The 15,414-nt window shown below is 42.6% G+C and overlaps 1 protein-coding gene across 25 annotated transcripts in view; it reads right to left on the bottom strand.

The window, feature by feature from the left end:
- Positions 1–15,414, bottom strand: part of PHF21A (PHD finger protein 21A) — a 198,697-nt gene that overhangs the window by 5,825 nt on the left and 177,458 nt on the right. For 21 of the 25 annotated variants that reach the window (XR_004270355.1, XM_032283482.1, XM_032283481.1 and 18 more), the window contains 7 exons: positions 15,332–15,383; positions 14,520–14,599; positions 13,997–14,057; positions 11,264–11,427; positions 3,406–3,561; positions 1,475–1,550; positions 320–423 (listed from right to left, as the gene is read on the bottom strand). Coding sequence is in view for 24 of the 25 variants with exons in the window: in XM_032283482.1 (XP_032139373.1) it covers positions 320–423; positions 1,475–1,550; positions 3,406–3,561; positions 11,264–11,427; positions 13,997–14,057; positions 14,520–14,599; positions 15,332–15,383 (693 nt within the window). In the remaining variant the exon portion in view is untranslated. Of the gene's footprint in view, positions 1–319; positions 424–1,474; positions 1,551–3,405; positions 3,562–11,263; positions 11,428–11,499; positions 11,523–13,996; positions 14,058–14,519; positions 14,600–15,331; positions 15,384–15,414 lie in introns of all 25 variants that reach the window. The other 4 variants (XM_032283501.1, XM_032283504.1, XM_032283503.1 and 1 more) reach the window with 1 other exon arrangement.

Here is a 15,414-nt window from a genome sequence, read left to right as displayed (position 1 = left end):
ACACACTGTCAGGAATAGGCAGGGCTGTGGCTACACTGTTGTAGCTCTTACTTATGCAGCCTGGTGACTGAGAACCCTCTTTCAGATGAAAGCCAAGAGGATGTTCCAGAGCTTAGGTAAGGCACCACCTACCAACTGGCCGCCTGTACCTGGGGGCTGAACTCTTAACGGGACGGCAAACTGCATTTGCCCAAATTACTCATGTTAATAAACAGAAGGACCCGGGGCAGCCTGGGGTCCACACGTACTGTTATGTACATGGAAAGGCCCAGGTCTCTGCATCCATGTAAGGACTGCTGAAGGCGTGAGCTTTACTTACACTTATGGAATTGCTGAGCTGTTTCACCTTTTGCTCTAGTTGTTCTCGTTCTTGTTTTAAATCTGAACTCCATTTAAGTAACTTCTGTTTCTCTTCTTCTTTTGCTAAAAAAAAAAAAAAAGGAACAGTTTTTGACAATTAATTCCTTGAAAAAGACCCTGTGCTCAGAATGTCTTCCAAAGACATTTTCCCCAAAGTCCTAGGAGTCCCGCAGCCGGTGCATGGTGCTCACCTGCACCCTTCCTTCTTCTGTGCACAGTATGCCAAGAAAACTGTCAGCGGCTTGGGTCTGGCTTTATATAAATGAGATACCACAACATTTCATGTTTTCCCCCCAAGAAGTGCTACAGACCAGGCATGGTGGCTCATGCCTGTGATCCTAGGACTTTGGGAGGACACGGCAGGTGAATCCCTTGAGCCCAGGAGTTTGAGACGAGGCTGGGCAACAAAGCGAAACTCGTCTCTACCAAAAAATACCGAAGTTAGCTGGGCATGGCAGTACACGCCTATAGTCTCGGCTACTCGTGAGGCTCAGGTAGGAGGATCAACTGAGCCCAGGAGGTGAGAGCTGCAGTGCACTGTGATCATGCCACTACACCCTAGCCTGGGTGACAGAGTGAGACCTTGTCTCAAAAAATAAATAAAAAGAAAATGCTACACAATATTTCCACTTCATTCAATAAAAGGTTTTCATTTTTTGTTTGTTTCCTTCAATAGTTAAGAGCAAAACATTTTCTTTTCCTTTTTTTTTTTTTCAGACAGAGTCTTGCTTTGTCACCCAGGCTGGAGTGCAATGGCTCCATCTCAGCTCACTGCAACCTCCGCCTCCCGGGTTCAAGCATTTTCCTGTCTCAGTCTCCCAAGTAGGTGGGACTACAGGTGCCCGCCACCACACTCTGCTAATTTTTGTATCTTTAATAGAGACGGGGTTTCAACATGTTGGCCAGGCTGGTCTCAAACTCCTGTCCTGTGATCCGCCCACCTTGGCCTCCCAAAGTGCTGAGATTACAGGAGTGAGCCACTGCACCCAGCCAAGGTTTTCATTTTTAACTTTAAATTTCCTTTTGAGAATAAAACAAATACTGCCAGTACCTTTTTTTTTTTTTTTTTTAAAAAAGGGAACTTACAAAAAAATGAGTATGGATAACTCCTTACCTGCTTTGTAGGCAATATAGGAATGAACAATTGCTAAAGTTCCAGGCCATGGAATTGCTTCTTCCTTCTTCAGCATCTGAAAAGATTTTTAGAATTTTACTTTGAGAAGGAGGTTTAAACACATATCCTCTATGTAACAGCTAGCAATGGGGTCTGTGGCTACTGGCAGATAAAATCCAGGAAGGATTTATGGTAGCAGTGTTGAAAAACCCTGGTCTCTAGTTTCTGGACTAAAAAGTTCCAAATATAAGCTTAGGAGAATGAAGTTCAAGGCAGGAAGAGCCAGGACACTTGAGCCCAGGCTTAGAAGGAGCTTGGACTTGGCTGAGCATTCCTATCTTTTCGTACACGCCACACGACACCCAACAACTCCTGACAGCTAGAACCACCAACACAAAAGCTGCACATCAGCACGATGGCGGCAGCCACTGGCAGTTTCGTCCTTGACCTGACATGGACTGTCTGTCTCAATTTTAGATTTATATGCCTCTCAAAGACAGCCTGACCAAGGAAATTAAATATTAGTCCCAAATACAAAAGTATAATCTAGACCCTATGTCAGAAGTCATCAGGTCACAAAGGAGCATCAGGAGGAAGACAGTGAGAGAAGGTTTGCTGCACCACACAGGCTGCGGGAGGAGGCCAAGCTTACAAGGGAAAACCAGAATTTGTTCAAAGCAGGATTCCAAAGACTGAGCAGGATCCCAGTGCTTGCTGAGCTATTGGGCTTATTTATTATTTATACTTTTCCTAACTCTACAAAAAGACTTGAGACAGCTTATAATAAGATCATAAAGACATATATATACATGGATAATTGAGAAAAGGCAATCAGAAACTAAACAGAGAAGGAGGGAGGGTAGGACAGTAATATGTTTGCCTTTTAAGTCTATAAAATATCAACAGTACTTTACAGTTAGTTCTCTGAGCGTGATATAACAAAATAGGTTAAAAGTGAAATGGGTGGGCTGGGCGCGGTGGCTCACGCCTGTAATCCTAGCACTTTGGAAGGCCAAGGCAGGCAGATCATGAGGTCAGGAGTTCAGGTCACCAGCCTGACCAACATGGTGAAACCTCGTCTCTACTAAAAATACAAAAATTAGCTGGGTGTGTTGGTGCACACTGTAATCCTAGCTACTCAGGAGGCTGAGACAGAGACTTGCTTGAACCCGGGAGGCAGAGGTTACAGTGAGCCAAAATCATGCCACTGCACTCCAGGCTGGGCGACAAAGTGAGACTCCATCTCAAAAAAAAAAAAAAGTGAAATGGGTGTTCTTTTTATTGAGAAGGAGTCTCATTCTTGTCACCCAGATGAATTCAGTGGCATAACCTCTGCTCACTGCAGCCTCCGCCTACTGGTTTCAAGCGATTCTCCTGCCTCAGCCTCCCAAGTATCTGGGGCACCTGCCACGAAGCCCAGCTAATTTTTGTATTTTTAGTAGAGACGGGGTTTCACCATGTTGGCCAGGCTGGTCTCAAACTCCTGACCTTAGGTGACCCACCTGCCTCGGCTTCCCACAGTGCTGGGATTACAGGTATGAGCCATTGTGCCTGGCTCAGGATGTTATTTTAATTAATCAACTGGGTACTTTCTCTTAAGGATTTTATTCCCAAAGAAGAGTTTTAAAACCACATACTTGGTCTGGACCATTCCTAGAGAATGAGGCACAATGGTCTTTTAAGGGTCTTGACTTTTAACGAGAAGCGAAGTCACTTCAAATACAAGGAAGTCTATCCACCTCAGTAATATGGCAGAGAACTTCTGAGGGAATGAAGGCCATGTGCCTGAGTGCTGTGCCATGAACAGGGAAGATGTAGCCTGAAGACCGACTTGGAGAGAGGAGACTGCCATTCCCAGAGAAAGGAATTTCTCCTGATGGCTGTGTCTTTGTCCTCCTTGGCCCCTCGCCCGTCGGACCCACCCACAGTACCTGGTCCTGACATCTGGGACAGATCCACATGCCCTTGGGAATTGTTTTCAGAGGGGGGTCTAAGCAGTCCAGATGATATACACGGGAACACGTGTCACACATCAGTAACTGGCCACTTTTTCTGCAAACGCTGCAAAAATCCTCATGAATATCACCCTATAAAGTTGAGAGAAAAGGTAAGAAAAAGGACAAAAAAGGTAAAATTTTAATGTTAACATGTGCATTCTGGATGCATATACATATTTTAGGACAATCAGCTGCCTCGTTCCAGGAGTATTCAAGAGAAGTAGGGATCACCAATAGCACAGGCCCCTACTCACTCCATATAGATAAGGCTCCCTGGGTAGGCACAGTGCAGTAGTCCGCCCTTATCCATGGGGGATATGTTCCAAGGCCCACAGTGGATGCCTGAAACCTCAGACAGTCCTGAACCATATACACACACACACACACACACACACACACACACACACACACACACACACATATGTTTTTCCATACATGCAGACCCTTGACAGTTTAATTTATAAATTAGGCATAATAAGAGATTAACAACAGTGACTAAGAAAACAGAACAATTATAACAATCTACTGTAATAAAAGCTATGTGAATAAGGTCTGTCTTTTTCCTCTCTCAAAACATCTTAATATTTTCAGACTGCAGTTGACTGCAGGTAACTGAAACAGTAAGAAGTAAAACCTCAGATAAACAGGGACTACTGTATTCTTAAATTTAAATTAGAGTTTACAGGAAAGGTCTGTAGTCGACAAGGCTAAAATTAAACTTACAGGTGATACCTAAGAGTTTAGTAAGTTCTGGCAGAGGACAACCCACATATCACCAATCTTATAGGCACTGAAATCCATTCATCAAAGTGTTTCATAATATGATACCAACAATTCTCATCACCTTTCAACTTTGGGCAGAGTTTAGAAGGATTCGGAAAGAAGACAGACAAAAACTGGGGTTTTCCTGAACCTGCTTGCTCAAGAAGAAAAAGATATAGTGAAAGCTCAAATGGGAAAATATTAAGTCAGAAACAAATTAAATTCATATGCGTGTTCTTTCTAACATGAAGAATTTAAAAAGCCAAAGCAATAGCTGACAATGTTCTCCTAAAACCAGTATTTTGTGTTTGCTGTTCAATGGGCCATTCTATTCTGGGAGGCTTTATCCCTATAAAAACTTCACCAGCTGGAAAAAGACTAGCAGCCCCAGTCTGTTCTGCCTGTCCTGTCTCTCTACCTCCCCCAGCACAGAGATAGTTTTAGGACTCAGGTAAGTGTGTTGGAGCCTCTGAACAGAAGGCACCATCAGAATAAAGCAGATCTACTTAAAATTGGAAGAGGAGAACATAGCCAAAAAAAAAAAAGAACCATTAAAGAGGTCTTTTCCAGCAACTCAATCTCTACCTCATTCTCTGGATGGGATTAAATCCACCAGTAAGGACACCAGGGAAGGGAAGACTGAAGGGAAGTACCAGAGGTGACTCAGCAAGTCAAGCCAATGTGCTGTTGTGGATTTCTTGGCTATTTTGCTGGGAGGTCTAACACAGAAACTGTGCACAGGAAGCAATGGTAGAGAGTATGTGAGTCCATCCTTTCTATGATGTGATCCCTCCACCACCACTGAAGGAATACATCATCATGGACCTACGATTTCACTCCAAGGGAAACTTTCTCTGTAAGCCACTAGGGTATCTGGCAGCCCAGAAAAGAGGCTGCAAAAATTTTAAGATACATTATAGTGTGGATGGATTTTAATCTTTCTTAATAGGAAAATGTGACCCCTGGACAGTAAAAAAGATGCTTAACATATGTTGAAAAATATTACATGTGAATGTAGCCTAATAGTTTAACTTCCAGGCACCAACAGATGTAAGGTTTCATCCCTAGATTAATTATGACTTTCTTCTTTCATTATTAAAATCAGGCTGAGGGCTACTCTTCTCCTTAGAGGGTTAGCCTTTCTTGAACCTTAGCCCTAAGTGGTGAGTCTGCATCTTTATAAAGTTTATTTAAAATGTGTGACTTTAGAGACTATTTACATGAACCACAGAAAAAATTATCAGTGATGGAGTGAATGAGACAAACTAGACATCTTCTTCAGAGGGACTTGGGATAGACAAACACATGTGTTCACTTTCCTTTGCTCCTGAGCAAGGAGACCATCAAGAAATAGAAGGCAGTTGCTTTGAAAGGGTTTTACACTGTAGCTGTATCTTGCAGATGTAGCTAAAGCCCCAGTAATCTAGCTTTTACTAAGAGTAATAAGAAAATAAAAAAAAAAAAGAAATATAAGGCAGAAAGACAGAAAATAAAGGTTAAATAATTTATTTAAGTTCTCAAAGGAACTTTCTATCTTATTTATGTATCCTATAATTTTCGGTGTTTTAGTGTTAAGATCCCTTTCTACTCTTAAAGTTACTGAGGACCCCAGAGAGCTTTTATATGAGTTATATCTATTAATATTTACTGTAATAACAGTTAAAAAACAATGTTTTTTGAGACAGGGTCTGTCTCTGTCACCCAGGCTGGAGTATAGTGCTGTGATCTTGGCTCACTGCAGCCTCGACCTCCCAGGCTCACGTAATCCTCCCACCTCAGCCTCCCAAGAAGCTGGGACTACAAGCACACACTACTATGCCCAGCTAATTATTTTATTTTTTGTAGATACGGGTCTCACTTTATTACCCAGGCTGGTAAAAAGTTTTAATTCTGAATTACAGAACCATGAAAAGTTATAAAAATAGTATACTGAAACATTTTTAAACTCCAAAACACATAGGTACACATTTCATTAGCGGCCAGAGTGATGACATCATCACACATCATGCAGTAATCTGGTAAACTCCACTGTTCGGTCTGGAGAGAATGAGAATGAAAGTGGCAAATGATGGTTTAGTATCATTATGAAAATAGTTTTGACTTTATGCCCCCTGAAAGAGTCTTGGGGACTCCCAGACTACACTTTGAGAACTGCTGTCCATAGAAATGAATATAAAATGCCAAACCATTTTATCCATACAGAACTGGTTCTTTGTCTAAAAAGAGCAGAGGACGAGCCGGGCGCGGTGGCTCAAGCCTGTAATCCCAGCACTTTGGGAGGCCGAGGCGGGTGGATCACGAGGTCAAGAGATCGAGACCATCCTGGTCAACATGGTGAAACCCCGTCTCTACTAAAAATACAAAAAAAATCAGCTGGGCATGGTGGCTCGTGCCTGTAATCCCAGCTACTCAGGAGGCTGAGGCAGGAGAATTGCCTGAACCCAGGAGGCGGAGGTTGCGGTGAGCCGAGATCGCACCATTGCACTCCAGCCTGGGTGGTAACAAGAGCGAGACTCCGTCTCAAAAAAAAAAAAAAAAAAAAAGAGCAGAGGACGTCCTACAGAGGCACCATGCCAGGTCAAAAGGCTTAGGCTTTGATGACTGACCAAATTATTACTATAAACCAAATAGGGGGTAAGTTGAAAGATGGCTAGCCCATGATTCCTTGCTATGAGCTGAGGACATACGTTTTTAGGAAGCACTCTGGCTATATCAACTACGATTTCATCATGTGCTAAAAAAAAAATTTATGTCAGTGTAACTTCCCGTGTATCTTCCCTTTTATCATAAAAATGGTGATAATGGCAACAAGGTACATCCAGAGGATTAGTGTCTGGCTAGGTCTGGTATTACACCAAGTTCCTCACAATGGTTTCGGATCCCTAGAAATGCCTGCCTCTCAAGTGTTATTGTTTAATTAATGTTGTTGGAACGTATGCTACCCAGCAGCAAACATTCAGAGCCCTGTGTGTTGATTTTAATCACTACCACTACTGGGATACTGTAAAAAGAGAAGTCAATTATCTTAAAAATACATTCTGTCAAGTTTAACTTAGGGAGTTCTGGACATATTTAGTAGTTTTAGGAAAGCTTTCTTTTACCTTCAGATTTCCGAAAAGAAAAATGTTTGCATTTTAAGACAAAACCCGGCAGAGGCTTAGTTTATTTGATGAGTGGACACTTTGGGTTCAGTCTCTCAAAGAGAACCATAATCCCATTTGACCAAAAAAACACACAAAAAACCAACATTGTTTAGGAGAGAGACTCACATGCAGAACCACAAACTCATCTGTCCCCCAGCATTTGTGTACCACCCTAGAGGGAGAGCTCTACCAAGAGGCCAAGGAGCTCGCGATCCTTTGTCAATATTCCAACTGAGAAGAAGCTGGGACAATCTTTGGCGCCAGCAAACAAGATTTCTCGTAGACACCCTGTTGCTCATTAACAGGACAATTAGAAAACCTGTGTCAATTATTAATGCCAAAAGTCAGGAAGGCTGGACAAAATGCTAAACCTTTAGAGCAATGATGAATCTGTGACCACAGTGATGTCTAACGAAGGAAACAAGGAAACCTGTCAGAGAACAGAATTCTTCTATGACCCGAGTCCTCCAAAAGTAACACTTTCTTTGTTGCCTCTGCAATTTTAACTCAGAACATTCATATGGTATTCTGCTGCTCCTTGGAGAGGGGTGTGCCATTAGTAGGTTCTGAGAAGCTTCAAGTTCAAGAGACATTTTATTTTATGACGGTCAGTGACAAGCTCTGTAATTTACCAAAGAACTGGGATGTGTGTGAAATGAAACTCTCGGTTTCCCTCCTCAGATCTGCTCCTCTCTTACTCTTTAGTAAATGGAAGCTTCATCTTTCTAGTCATTTAGGCCAAAAACTTTGGATTTATCCTTATCCTTGACCATTCTGTTTCTCATAACCCATATTCAATCCTGATGGTTCTTCAAAATATATGCAGACGTGATCACTTTTCTCCATCTCTGCTTCTTCCATCAGATTAGGCTAAGCTATCACCATCATCTTTCTTTCCTTTTTTTTTTTTTTGAGATGGTCTTGTTCTGTCACCCAGGCTGGAGTGCAGCGGCACAATCACGGCTCACTGCAGCCTCAACCTCCCATGCTCCAGTGATCCTCCCACCGCAGCCTCACAAGCAGCTGGGACTATAGGTGCACACCAGTATGCCCAATTAATTTTTGTATATTTAGTAGAGACAGGGTTTCACTATGTTACCACCACACCTATTTTTTCTTTTAAGACGGAGTCTCACTCTGTTGCTCTGACTGTAGTGCAACGGCACAATCTCAGCTCACTGTAACCTCTGCCTCCTGGGTTCAAGTGATTCTCCTGCCTCAGCCTCCTGAGTAACTGGGATTACAGGCACACACCACTATGCCCAGCTAATTTTTGTATTTTTAAGTAGAGATGGGGTTTCACCAAGTTGGTCAGGCTGGTCTTGAACTCCTGACTTTGTGATCCACCTGCCTTGGCCTCCCAAAGTGCTGGGATTACAGGTGTGAGCCACTGCACCTGGCCTCTAGCTAATTTTTAAAAGTTTGTAGAGACAGGGGTCTTGCCATGTTGCCCAGGCTGGTCTTGAACTCCTGGGCTCAAGCAATCTGCCCACCTCGGCCTCCCAAAGTGTTAGGATTTACGGGCGTGAGCCACTGTGCCTGCCCGTCATCATCTCTTGCCTGGACAATTGCAACAGCCTCCTAACCGGTCTTCTGGCTTCCATCCTATTTTCCCTATAGCCCTTTTCTTCTCCATAGTTTAGACACAGCGATCCTTTCAAAATCAAGTTGATTTTGCATACACCTTAAAAATAATAAATGCAGGCAGGAATCGTGAAAGGATGCTAAAAACATTGGGTAACAGTTTGTTGGGAGACTGGATATGTATACAGACTCAAAGCTATCTCCACCCCAGGAAAAAGGCGCATTTAAAGGTGGAAAAATCTGATAGAACCTATCTTAGGAGATGAAAGTTAACATCATCAACAACAGGGGAGACTGACATCATGTGCCTCCTGCTGTGATGCACTGATAATGACCCATCGTCATGTATTAGTGTTCCTCTAAAAATGCATACCCTGAATCTACGCTCAGAAAAAAAAATCAGACAATCCAAATGGAGAGGCACTCTACAGAGGAACTGGCTTTTTAAAAATATCAATGTTATGAAAGACAAAGGGTGAGAAACTGTTCTAGAATAAAGGATTAGCAAATAGACAATATCATGACAATAAATGTCAAGAGTAATCTTGAATTGCACCTTGGAGCAGAAAAAACAAAGTGTCACAAAAGCAAGTATGGACAATTGGAACAATCTGAGTATGGACTGCATATTTTATATACTAATATTGTATCAGTATTAAATTTCCTCAATTTGATAAATGCATTGTAGCTATATAAGAGAGTATCTTTACTCCTAGGAGATAGATAATGAAATATTTTAGGGTGAAGATTCAGGAGGTCTGCAACTTCCTGTTATCTGGTTCCCCCAAAATAAGTGTGTACGGTAGGTGAGAAGCGTATGTGGCAAAATGTCAACAACTGGTGAATCAATGTGAGGGATACTGGTTCTCTGTACCACTATTGAAATTCTTCTGTAGGTTGGAAATTTTTCAAAATAAATATTGAAAAATTACATCACTCCTCTCCCCAAAACCCTGTAATGATCTACCATTTTACTGAGAACAAAAGCCCCAAAGCCCTGCACAACTGTTCCAGTCACCTCTGAGGCCTCATCTCCCACCAGCTAGCACTGCCCCGGCTATCCTGGCTTTCTTGCTTTTCTTTCCAGATGCCATGCATACTCATACCTCAGGGCTTGCAATGCTGGTCCCTCTGCCTGGCAGGCTCTTCCCCCAGATCCTCCCATGGTTCACTCCTTCACTTCCTATCAGAGAGGCTTTACCAGTCTTCATAAACATCAGCCTCCTGCCAGTATGCTGTATGCCATTAATCTATTCCATTTTTCTTTTCTTTTTCTTTTTTTTTTTTTTTAGATGGAGTCTCACTCTTGTCACCCAGGCTGGAGTGTAGTGGTGCAATATTGGCTCACTGCAACCTACGCCTCCTGGGTTCCAGTGATTCTCCTGCCTCAGCCTCCTGAGTAGCTGGGATTACAGGAGTGCACCACCACATCCGGCTAATTTTTGTGTTTTTTTAGAGATGGGGTTTCGCCATGTTGGGCAGGCTGGTCTTAAACTCCTGACTTCAGATGATCCATCTCCTCGGCCTTCCAAAGTGTTAGGATTACAGGCGTGAGCCACCATGCCTGGCCTCATTTCTCTTCAGAGCACTTATTACCTGACATATTATATATTCACTTTCTTATCATCTGCCTCTTCAGATGAGGACAGGGAATTGGTTTTCTTCCCTGCCATGTCCCCAGCCTCAAGAACAGCACTTACTCAGCAGAGTAGTGCTCAGTGAGTATCTGCTGAGTGAATTCTGAGCTTTGCTGAGGCTCATTTAAACACTTAGAGCACTAGTCCACATTCCTGTAGTTTGTGGGTAAAGACCTACTAAGTATTTGACAGTTTTCCAGGAACCTGTTTCTGATCAACTCTGCTGAATACAGTTGCTCTAAAGAAAACTTTCCACTTCTGGAATTGTATTTGAAGCAGCAAACAAGGGCTGCTGGGGGACTGTATGCCTTGTTCATTTTCCCCACTCCCAAAACACTGATGACAGAAACCTGCACAACTCTCAATTGTATGAGCTGATTTCCCCGCCCCATCTGTTTTCTAAGAACTCATTCACAATAGATCAAATTCAGACTCTGACGGCTGGCTGAGCTCCATGAGGTTATATTTAACATGATTCTCAAGGACGTGGAAGGCCTAGAACCTCAGAGGAAAGCTGCCTTACATGGCATAAATAGCATTCTATAGGGTTTATTGCTGTTCCAGGGTTAGTCAAGAAGGTGCATGTTGATAAGGAGACAACATATGATAACGCTTTTCCCAATTTAAGCTCTCAGAAAGAGAGTGTGCTTTTCCCAAGTTACTTACGTCTGTGGAGGTGGGGCTGGGCAGGGACACAGGCTGAACAGGTGCAGGGAAAGTGAATGTGGTCTCTGTCTTTTCATTTTCAGGGGAGTCAGGATGACTGGATTGGGGGGATGTTGGGGTAAGGGCTCCAAACCCCAGCACTGCATTGTATTTTGGAGGACGACCTATATACCAAGAGAAGGGAACAAAAGGGAAAAAGGGGGAGGGAAAGAGAGGGGGAAAATGATCTTACATACCTTTGGCCAGTGTTCCTCATTGGCTAGCATGGAAAAGGAAGTGAGGTAGCAGACAGAAGGTTAATACAACAGTCCAAAAGGAAGGAAGAGAAGCAAAGATTTAAATGTCATTAGAAACAACTACATGACTCTCAAGAGAAGGGAGGATAAGAGAGCTCTGGAGAATGACAGAAGGTGCTGGCTTATGTAGAAAGACCTCACCTTGGGCAGATTGTGGAGAAGTTCCTGGACTATTGCAATCTGAGATTTCTAGTGCAAGAACCAAGATGTGAAAGCCCAGTGGGAGCCAGAGCCAGGAATGAGTTTATTTTAATTTTTCATATCTTTTGGATACTGTTCTTTAAGGTTACTCTGCAATCAGCATTCTCACAATACTATTAATGATTCTCAGTTCCCACAAACTGATTTATTTAGGATTTCTGCTTTTCATTCTCTCTTCTGTCTGCATTTTATAAGGCTGGAGACAGGCAAAGTGAGGAGGCAAAATTCAAGTTAACTATTCTTGCCCCTTGCTGTCAGAGTTATTGAGATGTGTCCTGGGAGTAGCTGAAACCTAAGAGCTTGAAAGATGCTCTGGGCTTGGCAATGAATTTAAGTATTTCTGTTCCTGGATATTCTCCCCAGTTGACTGGCAGTTGTCCCCCCATTTTACATTATAAGCATTCTGATGGACTACATGTCTAAAAATTGGGGCTGTTTAAAAGTCTCAGGAAAGGCCCTGCCATCAGCACAACAGAGAGACCTGACTAGTATAAAAGCATTGTGACTCAAACCTTAAGGCTACAAAGGATCTTAAATGAGCCGCGTGGGTACAGAAAGTCTAGGTCAGCCACTCTTGCCTTACCATATAACTAAGTCAGGGCCCTTGTCTTCTAAGGGCCAAGGTCATAGCTTCTAAGCTGTGAGTGATCAAAAGTATATGCCCAACACACCAAAGGGAAAAAAAGAGCCAGAGAGGTACAAAACTGCCAATAAGCACTGGTAAATGGTATGTAGGATCATGACTTTGCCAACAGTTATAATTTATATCAGGATTATGTACAAGAATCATGATTCTGTCAGATGTTACAAAAATATTACCTCTGTGTTCTATTGGCGATGCCTATAGTACAAAGCCAGATCTTACTGGTTTGTCTTTTCTAGGGAGTTCAGTGCTGCTGGAAGGGGAAGAACAAGATGAAGGCTCTCTTGTTTACCCACGAAAGGCATATCCCAGGCACTGTGGATATAGGCTTTTATCCTCTGACCTTGGCAAGAGATGCCAAGGTCTTTCTGGCTCATTTAACCCCTGTCCTCTTAGCAGATACTCCCCACTATCATAGACCAATTACTGTGGCCTCTGGCTGGGGGGCTCCTTTCCAAGAACTGCATCAGGGGTCACTAAAAAAAATATTACCAAACACAAGACAAAACAAAAATAACTTACAGTACTGGTTACTGTGGCCCAGGAATCAATATAACACAATGACTTAGGGTTTCCCATCTAAATATTTTTGAGTACTTGAAGGACAGGACTGATGAAACAACAGAATGGGTTGCTAAGGGTGGGTATGAAATCTCTTTTGTGGGGAGGGAATGGTAATAGTGTAGTCCTGCCTAAGGCAGACAAAGGGTCAGGATGACCTCCTGAGCTTCCAATAGCTCTGAGACTATGTGTGCATACGCAAAAATTAGTATGCTACTCCACTCACTCTGCAACCTTTCTAGCCTGGAACTATAATTCAGGGACACATTACCATGTGGAGAAAAGGACCTTGGGATGTATTACTGACATCAAAGAACAATTTCAGTACCTTGTTTATGAGCTCAAACCCTGAGCTGTTAAGACCTATTTAGACCTGCATGGTGAAAGATGCTGCTGCTGCTATTTTTTCTGCTCTGCCTAAGAGTAAGTTTCTGGAATGCCCATAGGAAGGTTTGAAATATGGCACTGGAGCTCTTTAGGAATCTGTTCTTTAGGGAGCCTGTTTTGACAATGATCTTTTCTTCCTTAGCTGGAGATGTCCTCTTATCAAAGATTCTAAGTTCTCAAGTGTGGCTACCTCTTTCCTTCTTGGAAAGTTTGCAGCTCTAAGAAACTCAGAGTCACACTCTGGCCTCGCTGGCAGCAGAACGACCAAGACACTATTAGGAACACCCTGGCAACGGCAGTGCTCTGTTCACTTAATGACACTCAAATGCTTCCTTTTACATGGTGTTCTGTTCACTGTGCTATTCATGAACGGCCTGGCAGGCTTGGGGCAGAAATGCTACATTAAGCCATTCCCCTGAGTCAGCTTTGCCAGAATCCTAGGAAAGTCAGCTTTTGAGTCAGCATACAGAACTCTAATAAGAAATCTCATTCTCTTTTCTCTCCCATTCTCAGAGAACAACAACAAAACAGTTTTCAAGGGATAGAGGAGTTAGGTCCCATAATGATGGGAGGAGGGAAGGAGAAGAAACACACACAGAAAGCAAAAGTAACAGCAGCACGGGAGTGATACAAAAGGGTCCTCACCTCTCTTCCGGGTCCCAGGGTGCATTGTGCTGTTTAGGTATGTGACTGCACTCTTCTTACGCTTTGAGGATTGAAGAAGGAAAGGTGACTGGTTGAATAGTGTGGTAATTACTAATACTGGCACAAGCTAAAGACCAAGCACAGCATGACCGTCACCATGCCGACTAGTTAGTGCTAATCATCCTAAAGTCTCAGTGCTCAAGGGTTTTATTATATGTACTTGGCTCTCAGAGACTATTTCAGAGAAGTCTGCCTCTGTTGCCAATGCAGCTGTATTGAAGTCAGGATGAATTAAAATTTTAAGGTAGGAGTGTATCTGCTGAAACTTAGGGAAAAAAACCTAAGGGGAAGCAGTGACTAATAAAAATGGTAAGGCAAAAAAAAAAAAAATCCCCCACTTCACAAAACTGACCAAGTACAATCAGGGTGTCGCTCTTCAGCAGGTTTTCAGAGGGGAAGCACTGAACAAGTCATAAAGAAAACTGAAACAGTGAGGGAAGGGCCAGGTACTGGCCAGTAATACCTCTGGCTCAAAGACTGCTCCGCTGTAGACCGGATTTGCTGTTGTTCTTCTTTTTCGCTCTTGTCTCTTGCTTTGGATTTCTTGAGAGAAGAAAAGGTTTTGATTAGAAGAGAGGCATGGAGAACCTAAAAAACTTCATTGTTTTATCTATTGGTTTTCCCATAAGAAATCGGAAATAGGGACACCTCTCTGTCTCACCAAAGCCTCAACAGAGGCAAGGACACTATTGGAAGCAAATATGTAGAACCATCTACTCTCCCCTGCAAGACCACGCTGTCCCACACGTGGCTCTCTGTTGAGAGTTTAACAATAGAAAACATTTGTAAACAAGTGGTCCTGATTTATTTTTAGACTGCTGTATATATAGGTCTGAATGAGCTTTATCCATAAGACTTAAACTGAGTAACCAAAGTTCATCATTCTTTAATTAAATAACCAGGACAGGTACAGATTTGTAACTGTTCTCAATATTCTGATAACCCAGAATGACCAGAATATATAGACCTGTCAGAAGAGCACTTGCTACTTTCTGCTGTTCAGAAAAAGAAGAGCTCCCCTAAATGAACAGAAGTCACCTTAATTTAGGCAACTGGGGAGGTTTTCCCAGGACAGTTGTGTGGATAATGACAAGAATAGGCAATTCTTGACAGAGGGCAGGCAATTTTCCCACTAAAGGAAATAAAGTCTACACTGGCTGAATCATCCTCTATTTGTGTTCCAATTTTCTATTCTAGGAATTCAATCAGACACCATTTTCAGGAACAAAGCTGTAGGCCAGAAAAAAAGACAGTGCCAAGAATATCTTCTCTTACCTTCTAGATGGTCATGTGTTACCAACCCTAGAGACACCATGAAGGCAAGTTTCTGCGCCAGAGAAACAAAAGAAGAATATACT

Source organism: Sapajus apella, unplaced genomic scaffold (assembly GCF_009761245.1).
Source record: "Sapajus apella isolate SASKATOON/1434 unplaced genomic scaffold, GSC_monkey_1.0 scaffold14, whole genome shotgun sequence".
Lineage (NCBI taxonomy): Eukaryota > Metazoa > Chordata > Mammalia > Primates > Cebidae > Sapajus > Sapajus apella.
Note: the sequence above shows the minus strand (reverse complement) of the source record. Positions and strands in the feature narration are given on the sequence as shown.